The 25,906-nt window shown below is 48.0% G+C and overlaps 2 protein-coding genes across 6 annotated transcripts; both read left to right on the top strand.

Annotated features, from left to right (window-relative positions):
• The first annotated feature begins 722 nt into the window (after positions 1-722).
• Positions 723-7,678, top strand: LOC138649641 (tumor susceptibility gene 101 protein-like). Of its 5 annotated transcripts, none has more exons than XM_069740201.1 (7): positions 723-838; positions 1,636-1,720; positions 1,992-2,057; positions 2,349-2,512; positions 3,695-3,818; positions 4,360-4,431; positions 6,283-7,678. In XM_069740201.1, exons 1-7 carry the CDS (start codon positions 797-799, stop codon positions 6,450-6,452), a joined length of 723 nt encoding a protein of 240 aa, XP_069596302.1. In that variant the 5' UTR covers positions 723-796; the 3' UTR covers positions 6,453-7,678. The 5 variants fall into 5 exon arrangements, with proteins under 5 accessions (XP_069596302.1, XP_069596304.1, XP_069596301.1 ...); XM_069740200.1 differs by having other exon boundaries at positions 743-877; XM_069740204.1 differs by having other exon boundaries at positions 774-930.
• A 1,690-nt stretch (positions 7,679-9,368) lies between these two features.
• TSG101 (tumor susceptibility 101) lies at positions 9,369-24,368 on the top strand. Its single transcript, XM_069740149.1, has 10 exons — positions 9,369-9,529; positions 15,005-15,089; positions 16,140-16,205; positions 16,473-16,636; positions 17,514-17,634; positions 17,932-17,992; positions 18,250-18,356; positions 22,484-22,686; positions 22,959-23,198; positions 23,551-24,368. Exons 1-10 carry the CDS (start codon positions 9,488-9,490, stop codon positions 23,638-23,640), a joined length of 1,179 nt encoding a protein of 392 aa, XP_069596250.1. The 5' UTR covers positions 9,369-9,487; the 3' UTR covers positions 23,641-24,368.
• The last annotated feature ends 1,538 nt before the right edge of the window (positions 24,369-25,906 follow it).

Here is a 25,906-nt window from a genome sequence, read left to right as displayed (position 1 = left end):
CCCCCCAGCAATCCTACATATATAGCCTATCCTGTTGATGGTGCATGATCGCCATGGATTGTCATCCAGGCCGCCATCCGTGGGTGTAAAGGTGAATAGCGCTGAAGGTCCCCTCCGCTTAAGACTTTAGATGCCGCGGTCAACAGCGACTGCAGCATCTTGGGGGTTACACGGATGAAGGTGGGCTTATCGCCACATGACGTGACCGCGGTGGTCGCCGATGCGTTGCCATGGCACCCAGAGTCTGGGTCTAATATCAAATATATACTGAAAAAAAAAATCCAATTTTCCTCCTTTACTATGTAATTAAAAAAAAAAATAAACCCACATAATTAGTATAAATATATCTGGAAGGACCCAGTGTAAAACAAAAAAAAAAACATTTAACCTGTTTGTTGAACACAGCCAAATAAAAAAAAAATTGGCAGAACTGCTCTTTGCCTCCTCCCAAAAATTTAATAAAAACACATGAAAAAATGTACACCAGGACTGTATGATAAATACAGCGACAAATCCTGGAAAAAAAAAAACCCCAAGCGACTGAAAAATTACAGCGACAAATCCTGGATCGAGTTTGCTGGTTATGTATTATTTTTAGGAAGCCCCTCAGAAAAAATCTCAATAGAAAATGTTTGAGTGAGAGAGACCTGCCCTTATCCAAAATGGCGGTTGCAGCGTAGACCGCGGTAACCATAGGAACGACTGGTCGTATACACGGAAGTGACGTAGCCGTCTAGCGGAAGTTGTGACTGCTGTGTTTTCTGTTTGCTCATTCTGACGGGACTTTCCATTTACCATGGCGGTGACTGAGGAGGAGCTGAGGAAAATGCTGAGCAAGGTGAGGAGCGGCCGCCAGGTACCGAGGAGCGGCCGCCAGGTACCGAGGAGCGGACGCCATCGTCGGCTTGTCGGCGTCCATAGCTGGCTGCGGTGTGTGTGAGGTGGGGAGGTTTGGTTGTGGGCGGAGCAGTGGGATAATATGGGAGTGCGGTGTAACGAGAAGTATCGTGTATTCCTGGGAAGCGCCACTAAGTGCTATATAGTTACCTGCAGCCGCCACCAGGGGGAGCGCACTTCATTCTGTTCCCAATGTATAAATTGTATTCAGCAGCTCCCCCTGGTGGCGACTGCAGGCAGCCAGGATTTTTATCTTGTGGCATTGGCCGCTCTCTGTATCAGAAAAAAAAACTATTATTGACGATTGATAACAAATTAATAAGCTTTACTTAGCTATAATTAAAAACGCAAAATATTGTTTTAAGGCCGCGGGCAGTGCTCGTGTGTCGCCGGCCGCGGGCAGTGCTCGTGTGTCGCCGTCCGCGGGCAGTGCTCGTGTGTCGCCGTCCGCGGGCAGTGCTCGTGTGTCACCGGCCGCGGGCAGTGCTCGTGTGTCACCGGCAGTGATGATCTCTTGCTGATAAAACACTTATTGTATTGAAACGGCACACAACCTAATAAGTAACATATTGCTGAAATCCGTGTTTCAGCCCCGATATTTTGCTGCCCTCAGATTACAAAGCAGAAACCTGCTGACAGATTCTATTTAAAGGGATGTATCAAAGGCTGAGGGTGAATTTCATTAAGGCTGTGGCAATGGTCATGTAATGTTTTTTTTTTTTTCCTGCTTCGTTTTAGTACAAATACAGAGATTCATCATTGGAGGAGATCATGGGTGTGATTGAGCTCTACAGAGACCTCAAGCCATTACCTGCCCGTTACGGTGAGTGTTTTTGGGGCGTTGGATAGGAGAATGTGTGGGGGAGCAGCTGTACAAGGCGCGGGACCCGGCAGCGGACACTACAGCCTGCAGATTCGGAGCCGCCGCTGATCATAGGGGGGGTCCGGGTGTCTCCTCCCGAAATCTAATATTGAAGATCTATCTTTAGAGAAATCATTGATATCAGTCTATTCAATCATTAAATAGATATTTGTCGATCTTCTCCGTCAGGATTTTTGTGTTTTTAGACTTCTTTTCGCATTCCCACCTCTAGTTTTCAGCGATGGCTCCACCAGACAGCTCCTCAGCCTCTCGGGCACCATTCCTGTGCCCTATAAAGGTAAGCGGAGATCTGGGAAGCTCCATCCTAACCAGATCTGCGGAGGAGCGAGGGATCATTTGTGCATTTACGATTACATCAGGGGGAATCTAAGGAGAAATTGTCCACGATTTTACGGTATTGGCCATGATTTACATCCCAACTTTCCAAGTCTCAGTTTGTGACTGACGGGGCATGCTGGGAGTTGTAGTAGCTGGAGAACCACAGGCTGTAGAGATGGTTGTGATGGCAGCTGTGCCTGTAATTGATAAGTATCAGACGTTCTCGCTCATCTATTTTAATTTGCTTTAGGTAACACATACAATATCCCCATATGTCTCTGGCTGCTGGACACCTACCCCCACAAGCCCCCAATCTGCTTTGTGAAACCCACCAGTACGATGACCATAAAAACCGGAAGACATGTAGACGCTAACGGCAAGATCTACCTCCCGTATCTGGAGGAATGGAAGCAGGTGAGTACAATGGCCTGCAAGTCGCGTCTTCAGGGCTGCTGTGTGTCCGGTCCTCAGGGCTGCTGTGTGCCGGGGTCACCTGTGTATAAATACAGTTAGGTCCAGAAATATTTAGACAGTGGCCGAACTTCATGATTTCAGCTCCGCAGGTCAGTATTTTGGATTTAAAATTAAACAACTGAGATGCAATTGAAATGGACACTTTCAGGTTTAATTAAAGTCTTTGGAATTGCAACCACTTTCCTACAAAGCCTCCTCATTCAGGGGCTCAAAAGTAACTGGACACTCCTAACATTTCTGCTATCTCTCTGATGGATTTCTTCTTTTCATCGGTCTATAATGATGGACTGTTTATCCTCCATTGAGAGCTCCTATGGCCGCATATTGTGGGTTCACAGCAACAGCTTCCAAATTCAAACGCCACACTTGGAATCAGCTCCAGACCTTTTCTCTGCTTAATTAATGATGGAATAACGAGGGAAAAGCCCATCAAAGAGCTTTTGAGATATTTGTCAAATTACTTTTGGTCCCTTGAAAAAGAGGCAGCGACATATTAGAGATGTAACTCTTAAACCTTTGCTTCAATTAGGATGTGAATGTCCTCAAATTAAAGCTGAGAGTCGGCACTTTAAGCCCAAATTGATTGGATAACTGGATTGTGAATATGTTTTGGTAAACGGCTAAAATACCAAAACTTGTCAGTGTCCAAATATTTCATCCAAATAAGTGGATGTCAACAATTTTGTCCTGCCCATTTTTGGGGTTTTGTGTGAATTTATGTCCAATTTTCTTTTTGTCTCTGTTTTTTTTGTGTTCCAATACACACAAAGGAAATAAACGTGTAATCGCAATCATTTTCTGGGGGAAATACTTCATTTTTTGGAACAATTTCAGGGGTGCCAACACTTTCGCCCATGACGGTAAATATAATGTTTTACTTTTTCTGTACTTAAATCTTCATGCAATTAAAGAGACAAAATAAAGCGTTAGAAGGTGCACGTTATTTTGCTAGCTCACCGGATAAAAGTTTAAGACCTTTTTAACCCCCCACATATGTAAAATCAATCAGCACTGTCATTTAGGACCCAAACCCCCTGATAAGTGAGAATGTGCCGGACCGCGGGCCACAGTTGAGTACAGCGTCCGGCGCAGCGTAGTCACCGCTGTGTCCCCTCTCCGCAGCCTCCACTAGACTTGCTGAGGTTAATTGAGATACTGATTGACGTATTTGGAGAGGAGCCGCCAGTTTTCTCTCGATCTCCTGAACCTGCTTCATTCTTGAGCCTGGTAGCCGGACTTCCCAAAAGTAAGTTTTATCGGCCACTGCTAAATAATAAGTAAAAGCCTAAGTTATAGATTTTCCACCTCCTGCAGCTGCTGCTTGTCTGTTCTGTCGCCCCTTTTGTTGTTCTGTCGCCCCTTTTGTTGTTCTGTCGCCCCTTTTGTTGTTCTGTCGCCCCTTTTGTTGTTCTGTCGCCCCTTTTGCTGTTCGGCCGCCCCTCTTGCTGTTCGGCCGCCCCTCTTGCTGTTCGGCCGCCCCTCTTGCTGTTCGGCTGCCCCTCTTGCTGTTCGGCCGCCCCTCTTGTTGTACCTTTGGTACCAGGAGGGGGGATGTCAGTAACTGGCAACATCTCAGCCTGGATCACGGCTACTACTGCAATTTCGGTCTTGTTTTTAAAGCTAAGACTTCAGGACTAAGTTTTAGCTCTTGCCATGACCCAAGCCGAGACGGCACTTTCTAATTTCCAGTTGGGAGTGACAGCTGCAGACACCAAAAAAACTTACAAGATATAAGCTTTTCTGTATAATAATCACATGGCTGATAATAAATAATTTACCTTCTGCAGCTTCCCCGACCGTGGCTCAAGATGACACCTGTGCAAGTGACGACGTGGAAGATTTATATACAAGTATTAATGGTTAGCAGAGAAATTATCATCTGATTTTTTTTATTTTCTTTTTATTCACTGTAACCTTTATGTGGCAGCTATGAGAAACACGCAGAAAATAACATTTGAAGAGTCGGGCATACGTCCATACTGATTCTGGCCCCCTGTAAATGGCTTATGCATTGTCTGATTGAGGGACAGAACCACTAACAAATCATAGAAATTTGTAATTTTTCTTGAATTTTCTGTTATGTTTTGTGTTCACATTGAGTTAATATTGTTTATGGCCAGCCACTGATGTTGCCCTGTGCCCATATGGAGAGTATTTGCGATTGTGCCTCCTCTGTCCACCTTGATGAAGAATGTGCAGGAGTCAATAACACAGGAGCTGTCTCTGTAAGAGGTGAAACTGTGAAAATTATTCCTATTTTATATTAGCAAAAACATGCTACAGGAAAGAGCAATTACTCTCTGTTCATGTATTTTGTGGAGATTGGGGATGAGCAGACCTGTGGAAGTTCGGGTACGTCTGGTTCAACAGAACTTTGCAAAGTTCATGTGTGCTTTTTCTCTCTCTGTGCTGCGGCGCGCTCTTTCTCTCTGTGCTGCGGCGCGCGCTCTCTCTCCCTCTGCCGTGGCGCTCCCTTTCTCTCTCTCTCTCTCTCTCTCTCTCTCTCTCTCTCTCTCTCTCTCTCTCCCACGGTGCGCTCTTTCTCTCTGTGCCGCAGCGTGCTATTTCTCTCTGTGCCGTGGCACGCTCTTCCTCTCTCTACCGCGGTGCTCTTTCTCTCTGCCGTGGTGCGCGCGCTCTCTCTCTGCTGCGGCACGCTCTCTCTCTGTGCCGCGGCGCGCTATTTCTCTCTGTGCCGTGGCACGCTATATCTCTGTGTTGTGGCGCTCTCTTCCTCTGTCTACCATGCTGCTCTCTCCCTCTGCTGCGGCACGCTCTCTCTACCACAGCGTGCTCTTTCTCCCCTTTTGCCGTGGCCCGCTCTTTCTCTCTCTGCCGCAGTGCACGTTCTCTCTCTGCCGCGGCGCTCACTTTCTCTCTTTCTCTCTCTCTTTCTCCCGCATCGCGCTCTTTCTTTCTCTGCCGTGTCCTCTCGCTTTTATATACCAGCAAGGAGGATGGGTTCCAAATTGTTCTTTCTCATCCACATGCTGCATATACATTTGGTGCAGAATCATCATATACATTTTTTTTCAATAATTTTTCTGTTTACGTGCACCTTTTTAGCGCAGATTATATTCAAGTAAAATTTGATTAATAAGTGTGGAAAATATGCGCAGATTGTAGATGCAGAAACACTGCACGCTTCATAGTAAAATCTGCATCAAATATAATATGAACCTTACCTTAAAGGGTTTGTCCACTACTTGGATAAACCATGTTTGTATTAAGTATTTCCCCTTGTAAAATAAAAATAACAGACACTCACCTCCCGCAGGAGCACTGTGCCAATGATGCCGGGGCTTGTTACATTGGCTGCAGGGCTCACATGGCATAACGATCAGCGGCTGCAATTGGGCTACAGAGCTTGTTATTCTGTCGGGTGAATGTCGGACGAGTGGAAGAAGTAAGACCGCGTCAGCCCAAAGTGGCCACTGCTTTTCTGCAGGACCCACATGGTGTAACAAAGTCAAGTGTGACTCGGCGCTTATCTAGCTAGAAAGGCGCCAGTGCAGAAGGTGAGCATCTGTCATCTTTATTTTACAAGGGGGACTGCTTAATTTATAAAGGGGTGCTCCAGTCATTGGACATCCCCTTCAAGACTAGGTAAATCTGTATATTTGATGGTCTTGGAGACATTGTTTTTGCAACTATAGGTATACTAATCCCTTTTTTTTTTTTTTTTTTACTTTTTTTTTTCACTTTCTTAGATTCTGCTGTAGTCCCTACAGATAAACTATCGTTTCTGCCTCGGCCAGAAGATGTCGACCCTAAAAACCAGCAGGCGATCGACATATACCTCGACTGCCTACAGAAGATAAAACAGATCGTGAATGACACCGAGGCCAAAATTTTGGCTTTGAAAGCCAAAGAGTTGTGAATTTGGTCAATTTGTTTGTTCTGTTCTTAGGGTGGTTTCACGCTGCGTTCAGTGGCTCACGTTGGGGCACATGTTCGGATATATGTGCCGGCGGGCCGTAGACAATAATGGTGCAGAGCACACGTACGCTATTCAGTACCATTCTAGTCTATGGGCATCGTCAGTGCATACGTCCAAATCCCATTTTGTGGGGAGGATCAATCACAAGCCTTTACGGCGCCAATGAACGGTGCCTAAACACAATGAGAGCGCAGCCTTATACATGCTGAAAATATAACATTCTATAATTATGATATAAACGTTTACAGCATTTTGACAATTTAGAGAATGTAAAAATTAATCTAATATTATATCATCCTTTACTCTATATACTTTGTTCCATTTCACATAGTTATGAGGGACATGATTCTTTGTCATGGCTCTCCTCCTTTCCAATTACGCCCTGACTTCACCGTCCTCTAGCTATGCTATGCATATAATGTAAGGATTGCCCTATTTATCTGAGATTATTCTATTCTAAAAGTTTGCTCTGATACTTTTTATTTGAAAACAAGAGTTGAGCAAAAAGACTTCCGGGATCCTGGTTCAATGGTCACGTCAGTTTTTCGTGTCTGGTATAATAAGAAAATATAATGAATTACGGTATAATTTAATATGTTTATTTTATATATTCATTACATTTTGTTATGTAATTAATATAGGATAGGAATTTTTAGCCTACTTGCCTAATAATGTGGATATAAAAAATGCTTTTCTGATATACTGTCTTTTTTTTTTAGATGTATCTAATGCTGATTTGTGAAATCTATTTATTTTGTCATCAATGACCCCTATAAAAAGTCATGACCAATATTCCGTCATTATGTGCCTTGAGGAAGGGTCCAGATCGGCTCTGAAACGTGAAGTCTGAATAAAAAGGTTTTATACTTGCCCATTGGATTCTCATCCGTCCTCGTTTTTATCATTTTCATTGTAGTAATCAGAAGAGGCTCCGGAGATTCCAGTAAGTAGTGGGGGTCTCGCAGGGTACTAGACTGGCAGCCATGGACCCCAGATGCGGCCATTGAGACAGGGTCTTGTAAATGGTTTTTGCTCAACTACTTTAGAAACTGAGCTTGTTAGTGTAGTATAAGATGTTATTTAAAGGCCATAATGCTGTGAATATAATGAGGAATGTACCAGTATATAATATATACAGTATATACAATAAAACCAGTTTAAAATAATTTGTTGCTTGTGTTATTGGGATGGGGGGTACAGAAGATTTAGGATATAGGCTGCTACCAATAGGTGGGTGACAAACGGCTAAGAATGTTGTCTCCTGCCAAGGCGGTGTCCTTCCTCCAGTTTTACCTTATGACCTCACTGCTGTCACAGAAGGGTTATGATATGTTCCAGGAATGTCACCGTCTCCCCATTATTCCCATGGTTGGGCATAGGTAATAATATCAACCCCATCACGATGCAGAGACCCTCAAAGAAGCCAAGTGGGGACACTAATGCTCCTCTGTATCTTATCAACCTTGAGGCTCCATACACATCAGACTAAAGTAGGGCAAACACCGACCTTGGCGGAATTGGCGTACAGTCTGTACAGGACCTCTTTTCTTTTCCCCACAGATGAAGTTGAGCAGTGATTATCCGTCCTGTTGAATTTCAACAGCCCGTCCTTTTGTTCTCCAAGAAGTCGGCCTCCAACAGAGGAGGTTGGCAGAGGCTCTCTTATAGAGAACACAGGGACTCTTGGCTATATAATGTTTGTGGGGTCTTTTAGGGTTGCCCACATTTGAGTCTGCTCCTCACCCGTTCTCCCATTCACCAGAGTGACCCTGTTGGAATCTGAAGGAAAGGGATCAAACGGAGGTAAGTAAAACCCTCTAAGTTTGCTTCCAGCCACCTGTCTACCGATAACTCTCCTCTGGTCTCTGACTAATGGCACTGACTATTTCCGCCAGTCTTACTCACATTGGCCAGCCCACCCTGTGGTCTCCTCTGCTGTTGGTGCACACTTCTTTTTTAGCCTCTGAGCCCACTTCTTTGCCATCTTAGCACTATGCTTCCATGCTACCTGTCCAATCCGCCTTTTTCCTTTTTTCTCCGTCCTTGGTGTGGAGCGGCTCCTGCGTTCTTACATTCCCTTACTGGTGCAGCTATATATATTATTCTAAAGCCGGCGTCACACTAAACGTATAGAAAATGGGTCCGAGTCTCCCTGCCGAGAGTCGCAGGAGTGTTCTCTGGTCATCCGTGTGTAATGCCATGATGCGACTTTCTCGCACCTATGCATCCGTATGGCTTTACATTTCTCACTGATTTTTCGCAATGAATGTAATGGCTCAATGGACTAAAATGAGGAAATTGTATTTGTCACAAGCTACAAGGATGGTCTGTGTGCAGTCTCAGATCTTGGCCACTAACACCACTACTAATTTCTTTCTTTTTTCTTCTGAGATGTTGCCCCCAGGACTATCGGCCCTGCGCACGCTCCAGTGAGTGATGTCTGCGCCGCGGCCTCTTCGCTATTTATTCTTGCACCGCAGCGCAACTGTGACCAGAACTACAAGAAACAGCAGCGCCGCAGCCTCAGGCTGGACAGTTCCCAGTAGTCACCAGACATCCTGGGCGTTCTCCTTTCCGTTTCTGCAGTTGGTTGTATGTGGTTGTATTGCTCCATCACATGATGCAATCTGACTGTATCCACAATATGCCTCATAAGTTAATATTCGATATTACAGTGTAAGCTGAGCGGACAGCAGAGCTGTAGACAGGAGATATTGGCTAAAAATGGGATCTAGATGTAACATGGAGGAGTCAGGGAGAACTGCCCTCATCCAACATGGCGGCGGCAGCGAAGTCTGTGGTCACCATGGTAACACACGGCTGTATCCAGGGAAGTGACGTATGAGCCAGGAGCGGAAGTCGCAGTGCGGACAGCTGGATTTCCGGCTTCACTGGGTTTGGTTCTAGGAGCCCGAAAAGGGAAACGGAGGGAGCTCGGGGACGGTCAGTGATCGGCGGCGGGGACACTCCTCACCATGGCGGTGTCAGAGGCCCAGCTGAAGAAGATGCTGAGCAAGGTGAGGGGAACGCCCACAAGCGGGTCACCATGTCTGACCCGCGGGAGTCCTGTCACTGTGGACCCGCCACCACTGTGTGACAGTCCCCCGTATCTCTGCACCGTCATATCCCTCTCCTCATCCATCTCCCTTCACCCGGAATATCGGCCCCTGCACCATCATCTCAGCCCGTATCTATCATCTCCCCCCGTATCTCAGCCCCTGTATCTATCATCCCCCCGTATCTCAGCCCCTGTATCTATCATCTCCCCCCGTATCTCAGCCCCTGTATCTATCATCTCCCCCCCGTATCTCAGCCCCTGTATCTATCATCTCCCCCCGTATCTCAGCCCCTGTATCTATCATCCCCCCGTATCTCAGCCCCTGTATCTATCATCTCCCCCCGTATCTCAGCCCCTGTATCTATCATCTCCCCCCCGTATCTCAGCCCCTGTATCTATCATCTCCCCCCGTATCTCAGCCCCTGTATCTATCATCTCCCCCCCGTATCTCAGCCCCTGTATCTATCATCTCCCCCCGTATCTCAGCCCCTGTATCTATCATCTCCCCCCCGTATCTCAGCCCCTGTATCTATCATCTCCCCCCCGTATCTCAGCCCCTGTATCTATCATCCCCCCCGTATCTCAGCCCCTGTATCTATCATCCCCCCCGTATCTCAGCCCCTGCATCTATCATCTCCCCCCGTATCTCAGCCCCTGTATCTATCATCTCCCCCCGTATCTCAGCCCCTGTATCTATCATCTCCCCCCGTATCTCAGCCCCTGTATCTATCATCTCCCCCTGTATCTCAGCCTCTGTATCTATCATCTCCCCCCCGTATCTCAGCCCCTGTATCTATCATCTCCCCCCGTATCTCATCCCCTGTATCTATCATCCCCCCGTATCTCAGCCCCTGTATCTATCATCTCCCCCTGTATCTCAGCCCCTGTATCTATCATCTCCCCCCGTACCTCAGCCCCTGTATCTATCATCTCCCCCCGTATCTCAGCCTCTGTATCTATCATCTCCCCCTGTATCTCAGCCTCTGTATCTATCATCTCCCCCTGTATCTCAGCCCCTGTATCTATCATCTCCCCCCGTATCTCAGCCTCTGTATCTATCATCTCCCCCTGTATCTCAGCCCCTGTATCTATCATCTCCCCCCGTATCTCAGCCTCTGTATCTATCATCTCCCCCTGTATCTCAGCCCCTGTATCTATCATCTCCCCCCGTATCTCAGCCTCTGTATTTATCATCTCCCCCCGTATCTCGGCCCCTGTATCATCTCCCCCCGTATCTCAGCCCCTGTATCTATCATCTCCCCCCCCCCCCCGTACCTCAGCCCCTGTATCTATCATCTCCCCCCCGTATCTCGGCCCCTGTATCTATCATCTCCCCCCGTACCTCAGCCCCTGTATCTATCATCTCCCCCCGTATCTCAGCCTCTGTATCTATCATCCCCCCCTGTATCTCGGCCCCTGTATCTATCATTCCCCCCCCCCCCCCCATATCTCGGCCCCTGTATCTATCATCTCCCCCCGTATCTCAGCCTCTGTATCTATCATCTCCCCCCGTATCTCAGCCCCTGTATCATCTCCCCCCGTATCTCAGCCCCTGTATCATCTCCCCCCGTATCTCAGCCCCTGTATCTATCATCTCCCCCCCCCCCCCCCGTACCTCAGCCCCTGTATCTATCATCTTCTCCCCCCCCCCCGTATCTCGGACCCTGTATCTATCATCTCCCCCCGTATCTCAGCCTCTGTATCTATCATCTCCCCCCGTATCTCGGCCCCTGTATCTATCATCTCCCCCCGTATCTCAGCCCCTGTATCTATCATCCCCCCCCTGTATCTCGGCCCCTGTATCTATCTCCCCCCGTATCTCAGCCCCTGTATCTATCATCTCCCCCCCCCGTATCTCAGCCCCTGTATCTATCATCTCCCCCCTCTGTATCTCAGCCCCTGTATCTATCATCTCCCCCCGTATCTCAGCCCCTGTATCTATCATCTCCCCCCGTATCTCAGCACCTGTATCTATCATCTCCCCCTGTATCTCAGCCCCTGTATCTATCATCTCCCCCCGTACCTCAGCCCCTGTATCTATCATCTCCCCCTGTATCTCAGCCCCTGTATCTATCATCTCCCCCCGTATCTCAGCCTCTGTATCTATCATCTCCCCCTGTATCTCAGCCCCTGTAACTATCATCTCCCCCCGTATCTCAGCCCCTGTATCTATCATCTCCCCCTGTATCTCAGCCTCTGTATCTATCATCTCCCCCGTATCTCAGCCCCTGTATCTATCATCTCCCCCCGTATCTCAGCCCCTGTATCTATCATCTCCCCCGTACCTCAGCCCCTGTATCTATCATCTCCCCCCGTATCTCAGCCCCTGTATCTATCATCTCCCCCCGTATCTCAGCCCCTGTATCTATCATCTCCCCCGTACCTCAGCCCCTGTATCTATTATTTCCCCCCCCCGTACCTCATCCCCTGCTGTATCTATCATTCTCCCCCTCCCCCCGTATCTCGGCCCCTGGATCTATCATCTCCCCCCGCATCTCAGCCTCTGTATCTATCATCTCCCCCCGTATCTCAGCCCCTGTATCTATCATCTCCCCCGTACCTCAGCCCCTGTATCTATCATCCCCCCCCCCCCTGTATCTCGGCCCCTGTATCTATCATCTCCCCCCGTATATCAGCCTCTATATCTATCATCTCCCCCCGTATCTCAGCCCCTGTATCTATCATCTCCCCCCCATACCTCAGCCCCTGTATCTATCATCTCCCCCCCCCCCCCCGTACCTCAGCCCCTGCATCTATCATCTCCCCCCGTATCTCGGCCCCTGTATCTATCATCTCCCCCCGTATCTCAGCCTCTGTATCTATCATCTCCCCCCGTATCTCAGCCCGTGTATCTATCATCCCCCCCTGTATCTCGGCCCCTGTATCTATCATCTCCCCCGTATCTCAGCCTCTGTATCTATCATCTCCCCCCGTATCTCAGCCTCTGTATCTATCATCTCCCCCGTACCTCAGCCCCTGTATCTATCATCTCCCCCCGTATCTCAGCCCCTGTATCTATCATCTCCCCCCCCCCGTACCTCAGCCCCTGTATCTATCATCTCCCCCCCCGTACCTCAGCCCCTGTATCTATCATCCCCCCCTGTATCTCGGCCCATGTATCTATCATCTCCCCCCGTATCTCAGCTTCTGTATCTATCATCTCCTCCCGTATCTCAGCCCCTGTATCTATCATCTCCCCCCCCCCCCCGTACCTCAGCCCCTGTATCTATCATTCCCCCCCCCCCCCCCCCCATATCTCGGCCCCTGTATCTATCATCTCCCCCCGTATCTCAGCCTCTGTATCTATCATCTCCCCCCGTATCTCAGCCCCTGTATCTATCATCTCCCCCCGTACCTCCGCCCCTGTATCTATCATCTCCCCCCCACCCCCCACCCCGTATCTCTGCCCCTGCACCGTCATATCCCCCCCCCCCCCCCTGTATCTCGGCCCCTGTATCATCTTTTACCCCCTTCTCAGCCCCTGCACCATCATATCCCCCCACCCTATCTGCCCCTGCATCGTCACATCCCCCCGTGTCTCGGCCACTGTATCATCTCCCCCCCGCATCTGTGTCCCTGCACCGTCATATCCCCCTCCGTATCTCGGCCCATGCACCGTCATATCCCCTCCGCCCCTGCACCGTCATATTCCCCCTCCCCCCCCCCCCCCGTATCTCGGCCCCTAAACCGTCATATCCCCCCTGCCCCTGCACCGTCTATTTCCCCCCCCCCCCCATATCTCTGTCCCTCAGTCATATGACCCCTCCCGTATCTCGGCCCCCGTGTCACCTTCTCTCCCCCGTGTCTCGGCCCCATTACCGTCTTTTCCCAACGTCTCGGCCCCTGTACCGTCATATTCCCTCCTTGTATCTCCTGTATCTCAGCCTCTGCATCATCTTCTCCCCCCCCCTGTATCTTCTGTATCCCGGCCCCTGTATTGTCTTCTCCCAACACCCCCCCCCCCCCCCAGTATCTCCCAAATCTCAGCCCTTGTATCGTCTTCTCCCCCCGTATCTCCTGTTTTTCTACCCCCTGCACTTCCTTCTCCCCCCTACCCCTGTAACTCAGGCCATATATCGTCTCCCCCCCCCCCCCCCTTATCTCGGCCCCTGTATCGTCTTCTCCCCTCACATCTCGGCCCCTCAACTGTCCTTCCCCCCCCCCCCCCCCGGTATCTCCCGTATCTCGGCCCCTGTATCGTCTTCTCCCCCTGTATCTCTGTCCCTGTGCCGTCTTCACCGCCCCCCCCGTAACTCTGCCTCTGTACCTCCCCATGATACCTTGGCCTCTGCACCGTCCATATCCCCCGGTGTCTAGGCCTCTGCTCTGTCTCCCCCCCCCCTCCCCGGTATCTCTTCCCCTGTTCTGCTACCCCCCCCCCCCCCCAGTGTCTCAGCCTCTGTACTGTCTCCAATCCCACCCCCCCAATATCTTGTCCCCTGTACTGTCCTCCTGGTATCTTGGCCTCTGCACCGTCCGTCCCCCCGGTATCTCGTCCCCTGTACTGTCCTCCTGGTATCTTGGCCTCTGCACCGTCCGTTCCCCCGGTATCTCATCCCCTGTACCAATCCCCCCCTCCCCTTCCCCCCTGCCCTGGTATTGCGGCCTCTGTACCCGTCCGTTGCCCCCGGTATCTCTGCCTCTGTACCAATCTTCCCCCAGGTATCGTGGCCTCTGTACCCGTCCGTTGCCCCCGGTATCTCTGCCTCTGTACCATTTCATCCTACACCCCCGTATACTGTACATTTACTGTTGTCGGTGCATTTCTTTATTGTATGTCGCTGTCCCTTTAAGCCTTGTGTACCGTCACTTAGTCATGTGCTGACAGCCATGAGTCACTGTGATGTCACTGGAAGGCAGCACTACCAGTATAAGTCCCCAGTGCTCATGTGACCGGCTGATCACAGATTTCTATACAAGGAAGTCGTACCTGAGGAATAAAGCCGCCCAGGGTCCTAGATCAGCCCGTCCCTGCACTGGGATCTACAGGGATGGGGGGCTGACATCGTATCGGCGTCCGCACGTTATATCCTCCCTGTTCTAGTAGATGGATGTCAGCTACACATAGAGTGCACGCATGGGGGCCAGAGACATTGTAACACCATACAGCCACCACTAGGGGCAGCTTCCTGCATGCTGTCTATATAATGAACCCAATAATAAAACTGTACTCAATGAGCTCCCCCTAGTGGTGGCTGCAGGAAGACAGAATTGTATCATGTAACCATCTCTGTGCATAAGATTTGGAGCAATGTACCAGTGACCTATAAATATATAGAAAATGTATTGGATCAAAATGTTGAGGCCGATTTAACATTACAAAAAGATAAAATAGTGTTTGATGCTGCACATTCACATTGAAGGGATGCATCTGAGGCCGATGGGGCTTCTTCTTGTGATTTGTAATTTTTTTTTTTTGTCTGCTTGGTTTTAGTACAAATACAGAGATCTGTCGGTGCGGGAGATCATGAATGTCACCGGGCTCTACAGAGACCTCAAGCCATTACCTGACCATTATGGTACGTGACTGATGTCTGCAGGGGGCGGTAGCGAGAGTTTGTGTCCTGTCCTGGGGACCACGACACAGTCACCCTCTTGGGCACATCCTATGCTCCTTGCATCAAAACTGATTTTATCACGTATCTATTTGAGCGGCCCTATCCCACCCTGACGGCGATGACAGGGGGTCTGATCCTATGGGGGGAGGTGCAGCAGCCGCTCTGTGGTTTCATGCTTGGGACAAAGTGGTCTCTGTCTCATGGTCACTACAAAGGAGAATGTCAATGATGGACGCCAGCGCCTGCCAGGACCTAAAAATCCTGTTCTGCACATAGGAAATCGACCTTCAGCTGTGACTACGAGGAAATAATGGGAATTTATCAAAACTAACACAAGGCGTAAGATTAGAGCAGAGGTCTCTTGGTGGAATACGGTCATTGCTGCCTTATAAATCCAAGGGTATTCCCATCTTGAAAAGTGATGGCAAATATTTGGGGTATGTTATCACTTTGTGGTCGATGGGGGTCCGGCCTTTGGACCAATGGAGATGAATCTATGCTGGTGTCGCTCCTCATACCCTCACTGGAGGGAACTGCGGCACTGCTCCATTCTGGTACATGGAGTCTCCAGCAGATCCCTGCACAGCTGGGGGGCCGTTTGTCCTGCTGTGCGGTGTTAGAGGGGACGCAAGTCACGTCCTTATATTTTCAGTGTCGTAGACGTCAGATCCCCACTAATGGTAGTGTGGTGGCGCATACTACCACCTTATGTGATGGCAATAGCGCTTCTATGCAGTTTTGTTGCAGTGTTTGGGTGCAGGTAAAATGTTCCATTCACTGACAGCAAGGAGGGATCTTTAAAAAGTGACTGCCGTAAGCAAAAAAAGTAATGAGTTTGAGTAAAAGGGAGTCCCAAACTTTAGATTTACTCATCCCCCTGAGATGTCAAGCAGCACCTGTCCCAACGAGAAGGCGAGGGGCAGCTGCTCCTGTGCAGACATAGACCAATACCCAGCACTAGAATTTAGGAGACATCATGGAATAGTGACTAATTGATGTTTCTCCTTGTAGTTTTCAATGATGGCACCTCCAGAGAACTGCTCAGCCTCTCGGGCACCATCCCTGTAGCGTATAAAGGTAAGTCCTGGGATGACGGAGACTTAGAAATATTGCGCTATTGGACACTGTCCGGACTGATGAGGTTCGCGGTCGTGTTGAACTCTTCATCGCTGTTGCTGCACCCGTGCAATCATGAGCAAGGCGATAATTGTTCTACGCAGTTATGCTGGGAGTTGTGGTACCTGAAGAGCTGCAGGCCGCACTGCTATAGAGATTATGGTGGCAGCTGTGTATCTGTAGTTGTTAGATATCGAACGTGTTCTCTTTCGTTTCCGTTTGCTTTAGGTAACACATACAATATCCCCATATGTCTCTGGCTGCTGGACACCTACCCCTACAACCCCCCAATCTGCTTTGTGAAACCCACCAGTACGATGACCATAAAAACCGGAAAACATGTAGACGCTAACGGCAAGATCTACCTCCCGTATCTGCACGAATGGAAACACGTGAGTACAGTCGCCTGCTAGAAGCGTCCTCGGGGCTGCCGTACGTCCGGTCCCAGGTCTCTGCTCAGCGTCGGGGTCACCTGTGTATAGATTTATTCATGGACAGAACAGAGATGATGTCCGTCTGCAGGCAGGATTGTTTACTGTGAGAGCAGTTATTCTTTATATAGGAAATTGATCAAGGGGTTTATTCTGATCTGTGGAAAGCCTGAATGGACGTCATTACTTGAACAACCTCTTCTTAAATTCCCGAGTAAAGCAAGAAAAGGTGTTACTCTCCTCATAAACTGGCACCGGGTCTCCTGCCACTCGCATTGTTACCCGAGCACTGCAGCCAGTCTGTGTCCGCTGACTGGCTGCAGCCTCTGCTATTTTGTCAGGACATCCGCTCTGCCAGAATATTGATGGCCAACAGCTGATCGACTGCAGCGGTCTTGTAACACAACAACGAATTGTCACCCACCAGGAACAGGAGATCCAACTTTGCTGTGGGAGGTGAGTATAAATAGTTTTTATTTTTTGAGGCCCCGAATTGATGGACACCCCCTTTAATAAAGAGACCTTCATGCATAGCGCCTCTCCGTACCCGGCAGCCGTGGCCGGACCCAGTTATCGGAAGTGGTCACAGCACCAATTAAAACCCACCAAGGTCACAAGTGATGTATATAGATATATACTACAGTATGTGCAGAGGCTTTACTATTCCGTTTTTTTCCTTTATGCTCGGTACTGGCCGGGTACCTGGTATCGCCGGCCTCTTTGTTCTGACTGAAGAGCAGCTCGGTGTGACGGAAACAGAACGTGACTCGATGAGAATGTGATGCTTGCAGCCGGGCCACAGAGGAGGAGTAGTCACCGCTTTCTTCTCTCTCCGCAGCCTCCGTCAGACCTGCTGGGGTTAATTCAGATCCTGATTGTCGTATTTGGAGAGGAGCCACCAGTCTTTTCTCGATCTGCACCAGCGCCATACATGTACCCGGCCACCGGCCCTCCCAACAGTGAGTATTAACTCTTTGTGCCACGAGTGCCCACCGTAATATTCCATAGACTTCATGATTGTAGAAATGACGGCAGACGTCAGCCTCTGATTATTCTACATTGTGGATGGAGCGCAGAGTGTTTCAGGGGAAGATCACGGGACCGGTTAGACTTATCTAATGATGATGGCGTCGCAATGTCATGTGGTTCCTTAGTCCTCCACATATGAAATAATCCATCTTGCTCCGTTATTACTTTCCGATATTCGCTCGGTTTATCCTTCCATCGTTGATAATTCTTTTCCATGTGTATTTCAGCCTCGTACATGCCCGGCGCCATCCCCCCTTACCAATCGGCAGGTCTCCCGTCCAACCCAAGGTACAGTAAATGCCATGTAATACAAACAGATGAGAAATATTTAAGTTTACAATTTTCTGATGTATTAATCAGTTTCCTCCCCATGTTTCTGTCATCGCAGCCTGTATAGGACCCCTGAGCGTTCATATGTATGGGGGGAGACGGGTCATAGTTGTCAGACGCTGGCTTTCTCGTATATGGCCAGCCTTCGTCACATTTTCTGCCTTTTGACCGCAAAGGTGAATTGACTCTGATAATTGTCTGGTTTCTGTTCATAGTGGGTATCCTGGCTACTATCCAGCTGGTGGATCATACCCCCCAACATCCGGCCCCCAGATTTATCCTCAGCAGCAGCCTGCTCCTCATCCTCAAGTTACCAACTCCGGTGAGTACCGCTGCCACAGATGATCTTTGCGTTACCCCCCTTTTTTTTTTTTTTTTTTTAAAGACGTCATGGTAGAACTCAGAGTCTCGGTGTTCACGTGGTCAAAACTTCATTTTTAACATTCGGGGGGCAGCGCTCATTTGATGTCAGGGCAGGATGAAAAGTTGTAACGCCCCCCATATAAAATGGAAAGTGAACAGCTGAGTGATCCATTAGGCTGACCGATAACTCTCCCAACTCCTCCATATACAGGAGTATGTCCGGGGACATTGTAATTCCAATGTCGGGAGACCCCCAAACACATAAGACTATCAGCCAATCCTGGGGGTTTGGCCGACTTCAGTATAACGTGTGGATCCTTTATGAGACTTCTGTGTACAAGGCAAGAGGAGGGGGAGCGTAATGGTAGAAGTCAAGAATCTCGTCTCTGCCTCTGTCCAACCCTGGTCACGTCAGTTACCGATCATTGAAGACCTCATATCCGTACATCTGACTTGGGGTCCAGCTTTTTTTTTTTTATTCTTTGTCAACTGTAACGTATTGATGTAAAATAACACAAGGGCGACCACAGCGGTAAAGAGGTGAGTGGCACATTCATAATGTGGGGGGAACTACGTTATTTTTTTATTCTAGAGTTTAGGTGATAGATAAACTGTTACCAAGTACCCTAGCATTGAAGGGGTTAAGAGGTCGGCGTTGAGCCACTAGAAGGCAGCGCTCTGCATCTTATACTTTTCAGCCAGGAGAAGGCGTTGCGCTCCCGCAGGTTTTTTCCTGTCCGGGGTTGGTCTGGTTGTTATGTTCTTGTGTTTTCTGACTTCTGGAGAACTTTATTCATCGGCAATTATACAACTGGCAATAAATCCATCTCCATTGATACTGGTGTTTCATAACCTGACCACTGTGATTAGCGTCTTCTCTCCGCTCATATTTGCGGCCTTTCATCAGACAATCTCATTGACCTCATTAAGGGCCCAAGTACAAGGCTCCACATATTAACCCCTTAGCTAGCACGGTAAAGCAAAAACTGCTTGGTCATTGTGTCTTCTGATTCATAGAATGGCAGCAATACCAAATGCAGATTGTTATTTTTTGTTTTATTCAGCACAATAAAAGTAATAAAAAGGTAAAAATTCTGTTGCTGTATTCCAAGACTTTTTTTTTGTTTTTCTTTTTTATGCAAGGGCTTGTTTTTTTAATCAAATTTTGGGGAGTGCACATCTTCCTACATGTTGTATTCTTCCCTGTGATAACGGAGACAACTGCTGAGAAGTGATCTCACCAGAACAGGACGGGTTATTTTTTTTTGCGGAGCTCAGAGTAATTACTGCAAGGGATTGCGGGATTATATTTCTTAAAAATTGACTTCTAACAGAACCAATTATTGTAATCAGAATTTCTGTGTTGTATTGTTCCTCTGTTGTTCCTTCTGGAACAGAGTTTGGGGCCAGAACAGCACAGCGCCCACCACAGTCTAGTGGCTGCTCCTGGTACTGCAGATCTGCTCCTATAAAGTGGATGTGCTGAGCTGCCAAACTCTGCAGCAGCTACTACAGTGTTCACATCCGGCTGACGGTGATCAGTGGTGGGTACCAGGTGCCGGACCCCCACCGATCTGATGTACTATAAAAATGTGCAATAATCGCTGAATAATAATCATATGTCTTCACTAGGTCAAGATAAATGGCCGCCAGGTGCTACCTGCACCGGTTTATGGGCTCAAATTAAATGCAGTTTCCCCCTATATCCACATGGGATCTTTGGCGGAGCCCGACGGTGATCGCTGGGTGCAGCCATTGATGTACATTTACCAGGCTCACCCTCTGTCCTTGCACATCCCCCGTACTGTACGTCCAGCGCTGTTGTAACCTGACGCCGTTTGCTATAAAGGTTAAAGGAGATTTTGGCCCAGATGGCACAAAGCCAACACCGCCGAGATAAAAATAGTGAAATGCTACGGGGTCACGTCTAGGTCACAACGAAGGGTTACTGCCGAAATGAAAGGCTTTCTCACGTTGGGGCAGATCGAGCAATACAGTCTAATTATTAGTCAGTGGAAACTGAGACCTGACCGTCTTATAACGTGCCACCTTTATCACGGGGGCTCAATTTGGGGTCTGTGTTTACACCACCTATTATTTGGCTTACATTGTACGCCACAATTCTCGTACATCGGGCTTAAAAAATAGAGATAAAATGGCCAAAAATTTTACTACGGCAACAGCGCCACACCTAGTCACTGGTTATTCAAGGAACTGCAAGCGCAAAGAGCTCTAGATGTGATCTGCAATACCAGGCACAGCCAATGGTCAGGGGTGGCGCTAATTCAGGCAGGAAGCAGTTGTGTATTTTCAACCCTAAATTATATTTAATATGCATACATAAATGAAACCGGAGCCCCCCGTATTCAGCAAAAAAGGGTTCAAAGACTTCATAACTGGCGTCAGTCCTCCATTACTGTGAATACACAGGGGCGATCTGCTCTCGCCGCTGTCTTTGGTGGTGCAGGATGTGCGGTCGTCTCCTGCCACGTGCTGAGTGCATGGCCGACCTCCTGTGCTGACGGTGACAGCTTGTAGGCGATATCTGCACGCGGGATTTACGATCCGGCTGACAATTGATCTAAACCGCCCTTCGTGCAATCCCCAGATTAGATTGCAGGATCTGTTATCATAAGATCTCTTTCCATCAGGTCTAAGGACCTTTTTCTTGCAGGTCAGGGTCTTGTGGATCTTTAGACTTTTTTTAATGTCTTTTTTGGCTCTGCACACATTGTTGCAGCCAGCCTTTCTGAAGATCTATCAACCACAGCTTAGAAAGTCCTTAATGTATGTACACCTCCCCCATAATCACTACTGAGACCCTCCAGAAACCTTTACCGAGGGGTAACGGATAGTGGACCCTCCTTTTATTATCCTGCACAGATATTGTAGATTTTGGGGCTCATGCGATAATCGTGAGCCAGTGGCGGCTACAATCCCTCTATATCAGGGATGTCAAACTCAGAGGGCAAAAATTAAAATCTGATGGCCAACCTTAATCTGGATTATAAAAAAAAATATCCACAATTGAGGATGTTTTGCCTTATCAAATATAGCGAAGATATTGGAAGGGGATAGAGGAGGGGGGGCAGGATCAATTGTTAAGGGGTAAAATAGTAATAAGTGGGAAACTGCAGTGCAGAGGTGAATATATGGGGGTGTATTAGAGGGTGAGGGGGTCCGAGTATCGGGAGATGAGACTGGTAATGAAGGAAGAATGCTGATGCCTAGATATGAGAGGAAGGATAGGCAGAATGGTGAAAATGGCATATAGCCAGGGAGCCGACACGGCTGCACATCTCGTGGATCTCCACACAGGACTGATTCACTGTGGGTGCTCTTACAAGCCGAAAATCCAAATCCTATTGCCACAGGTCAGAAAATCTCATTATTGATGAGCAAACTTGCTTGGATAATAAGGTGTTATCTGAGCATGCTCAGGTGCTAATAGCGGCTGCATGTCTCGCTGATGTTTGACAGCCGCAACACATGCACGGATGTTTTGTTTGTTAGGCAATCCCACCATTATGGGGCGGGAATGGCTCGGTGTTTATACAATTCTACCAGCATGACCGCTCACATCTGCCACCAAGGAAACTTCCCACAAGTGAAAAGCTGCGTTAATGGCCAGTGCTCGCCCTCGTCTTGTCTCATATTGGCATCACCACCACCTTGAAATCTTTTGGTTTTGCTCCTACCTCGCCCTTGTGATCCTCTCATAGCTAGCCCCTCAGACGTGTGCCCCCCGCCTCCGGCAATCACGAGTTCTCCTGGTCATTACTGACTCGGGGGCATCTCTATGAAAGGGACGCTCCCTCTCTACCTCACCGGCCAAATTTAATTTCTCATCAGGTACTTCCCGCTGGCCAAATGTAATCACCCTGTGGGCCAGATTTGGCCCGTGGCCCAGAGAGTGACGTGTGCTGTATTTGGTCCACTGGGTAGAAATCATTGCCGGAAGCGGAGAATTTGTAGGATTACAGGCGCTATTGCTTCTACTGAAAGGCTAGGGACTATGATGTCCCCTTGAGTGGTCCGATGCTGTCATACCTAATGAGGTTATAATTCGTTGTTGTTGGCCCTCAGGTCCAGCCCGAGACGGCACCATTGGTGAGGACACAATCCGGGCCTCCCTTATTTCTGCTGTAAGTGACAAGTTAAGATGGAGGATGAAGGAAGAAATAGATCGCGCTCAGGCCGAGCTGAATGCCCTGAAGCGCACCGAGGAGGATCTGAAGAAAGGCCACCAGAAGCTGGAGGAGATGGTCACCCGGCTGGACCAGGAAGTGGTAATTCGTGACTTATCATATTTATGGTCGGGGTTCTGCCTTTGAACTGTATGTTTCCATTTTTTTGGATCCAATAGTGTCACCTAATGTTCCCAAAAACAGATGTAGCAAGGACGGGTGTAGCCTACAAAGCGGTGAATGTGGCTGCGTGACCGGCCAGTTGGCCGAGGGCTACTGTGCATGGAGGACCGAGCTGTTCACAATATGCCCCATAATCAGGACTCTTCTGCAGTTTCTGCTTTCATATCAGAATTTTTCTATCTTCCCATCAGACGGAAGTGGATAAAAATATTGAAACCCTAAGAAAGAAAGACGAGGAGCTGGGAGCGGTAGTGGAGAAGATGGAGAGCCAGTCCGAGTACAGAGACATCGACGAGGTGATCGTGCCGACAGCACCGCTCTATAAGCAGATCCTGAACCTGTACGCGGAGGAGAACGCTATAGAAGACACCATCTTTTACCTGGGGGAAGCACTGAGACGTGGCGTAATAGACCTGGACGTCTTTCTCAAGGTGCGTCTTACTAAAATGCCGAGAGTCCGATGTCCACTACCGATCATTAATAGAAGCCAAGGGTCCATCTGCGCCTGAATTTCAGTATTATCTATTATTTTCTGTCGTCAGCCACCCACTAGCGGGGAAAAAAAAATCTAACAGAGGAGTTTACTCTGCTCAGGGCAGTTCCTCTTGGATCCCAGTCTCTCGTTTTCAGGCTGTTCTAGGGGAAGCCTCGTGAGAGGTTCTGCAGCAGCTTGGGAAATGCTATTTTAGTGTGTGACACGACTTCTCCTTTTGGGTTCAGCTATTTGTGTGCTGCGTACATTTTTTTCCTTACTTACCAAAGTCTTTTCTGCTTTTTTTCTAGCACGTCCGCCTCCTGTCCCGCAAGCAGTTCCAGCTCCGGGCGCTGATGCAGAAAGCCAGGAAGACGGCCGGACTGAGCGATCTGTATTAACATCAACCCTCCCCCCCTAATTTTTATTTTTTTTTCCTCAATTCCTGAGATCATTAGAGATTTGGGTTAAGTTATTGTAAAAAAAAAAAAGAAAAATAATGAAAAAAGAAAAACTGATGTTTAGTTTTCTGCTGGTGAGGGCGGTGGTCTCAGAGCGATGCACTTTGTCTTAGGTTGTATCACACAGCGAGGTAACCAGAAGAGCGGCGGACATTATAGTACTTGTTGTTCCTCTGGCCGGTACTGAGAAGAGAGGATGGGGCGGGGATGAATCATGTACAGGGGGTACGAGGACGTCCGCGACTTCTGTATAGCTTACTAGATTTTCTGGTTACCGGTTAGGTCATTGTGTAGCGGGCCGAGTATAGGGGTCCGATTTGTACAAATATAATATTTTCTTTAACAGGAAAGGTTTCCGTTTGCTGAGATTTGCTGCTTCGCACCAATATATTACACTAAGTGAACGCTGATCACTCCATGGCTAAGGGGCGATGGGCGAGCTGCAAATCTCCGCCATAGGAAGGTTTTCCGTCCAGCGCTGGCTTTGCAGAGGAGGCCGTACGTCAGGATTCATTTGCCTGTAATTTGAGCATTTTTTTGCCCTGTCTATATTTGTATGTGAAGCGGCTGTACAGTGCACCTGGAGCTTCTTGCTGTGCGGACACAGCATCAAATCCACCTGTATGTGAATAATTTTATTAATATGTATTAAAGAAATACTAATTCTTTCTTTTGTGTTGCTTTTATTAAAATGAGAGAATAGTTCTGGGTGAGACCAGGAGAGATGCATATTGTCATCTTTATATGGACTTTTCAATAGCGGCTCTGAGCTATAATATTGGGGGACAGCTGCTACCATTATATATTAACCACTGTACCTAGTAACACATGAAGGGGACATGTCAGACCCCTATCCGATACTCATCTCAGATGTTTCTCACCACTATATGGAACTATAGTGTACCTGTCGTATCTGAGTGTGTACTCAAGGAATAATGCCATTTCAGGTCTTGCATTCTGCATTTCCACCAGTTTTTCCTACTAGCTGCTATGATGTTTCCCCATCAGTCACCAGATACTGGCCTCTGTCGAACCTATTCAGAAGCAGCAGCATGGAGGACACTATACATTAGTACTGAGCAGTGTAGCTGTGAATCCAACACTGGGAAGAGAAACACTTAAGCTGCTGTAGCCCCCTCTGTGTGTTTCTGGTTCTTACACTCAGAAAATAGTCAGCGTATTACGGTGCCAGATTCTACTAAGGCTAAAGTCACACATCTGTCTTTCGTGGTCCAAGTATGAACCAGCCGTGGTCTTTAGAGCCTCACGGACACGTATGAGGTGTCGAGTTCCAAGTCAGTAGACCCTTGGCCGTCCCATGCATCGGCCTGCAAAAAGCCCAAATCTCATCCACAAGCTACTTAGAAGAAAAAAAAAGTTACATTTGCACAGAAGGCGCAGCATAAAATCTGTGACAATGTAAAGTGAGGCTTTTTGCAATTTTTTTTTGCTCTCCCCTCCCCCACTTATCAGGTTAAAACTTCCATTTTTCAGACTGCTGCAAATCATCATGGGAGATGTCATTAAACCAAAGCGATAAACCCCTTGATTTTGTGCCAAGAAAAAAAAAAAAAAAAACCTCTTGGTGTTTACAAAAAGGTCCAAAGTTTATCCAGATAACTCTCCCGATAATGTGAGAGCTGAATTACTACTTGTCACACCTGAGAAATGGGAACCAGTGTCTAATGGACGGCTGCTAGGATATTAAAATGATTAATGAGCGGACTAATGATCGTTAGTGTTAACCCATTGAGGTCTGTGATTGAGCAAATGATTGCTGTGACAGTTTGTCCAGATATTCGCCGTTTTGTTCCAGCTGGACGACAATACGGGGGAATAAATTCCACATGTTATTAAAGCTCATTCATTATATTAAATAAAGTTTTGCAATCTTAATTTTTTCCACTGCTTGCTGTCAGTGACCGGAACCATTATCTGCATTCAGGGGCTTTAAAGAAAAAAAAAAAAAAAAAAAATTTTCCTAATTATGGCTGCAAAACTCTGACATGCAGATGTCCTGCAGTTGTCCCGTGTATGCAGTTAGGAATTTTCTGCCTTCAGATGCCAAGAAAAAAAAAAAAAAAAAATACTGCCAGCAAGCCAAAAATGACTTAAAGGGGATCCTGTAGCCATTTCTGTCTAGGTTCGAACCTCAGAAGATGCATTCAGTTCTTTACATGGCATACCCCTCTTAATTAGGTGCATT

This window comes from Ranitomeya imitator, chromosome 9, assembly GCF_032444005.1.
Source record: "Ranitomeya imitator isolate aRanImi1 chromosome 9, aRanImi1.pri, whole genome shotgun sequence".
NCBI classification, from domain to species: Eukaryota; Metazoa; Chordata; class Amphibia; order Anura; family Dendrobatidae; genus Ranitomeya; species Ranitomeya imitator.
Note: the sequence above shows the minus strand (reverse complement) of the source record. Positions and strands in the feature narration are given on the sequence as shown.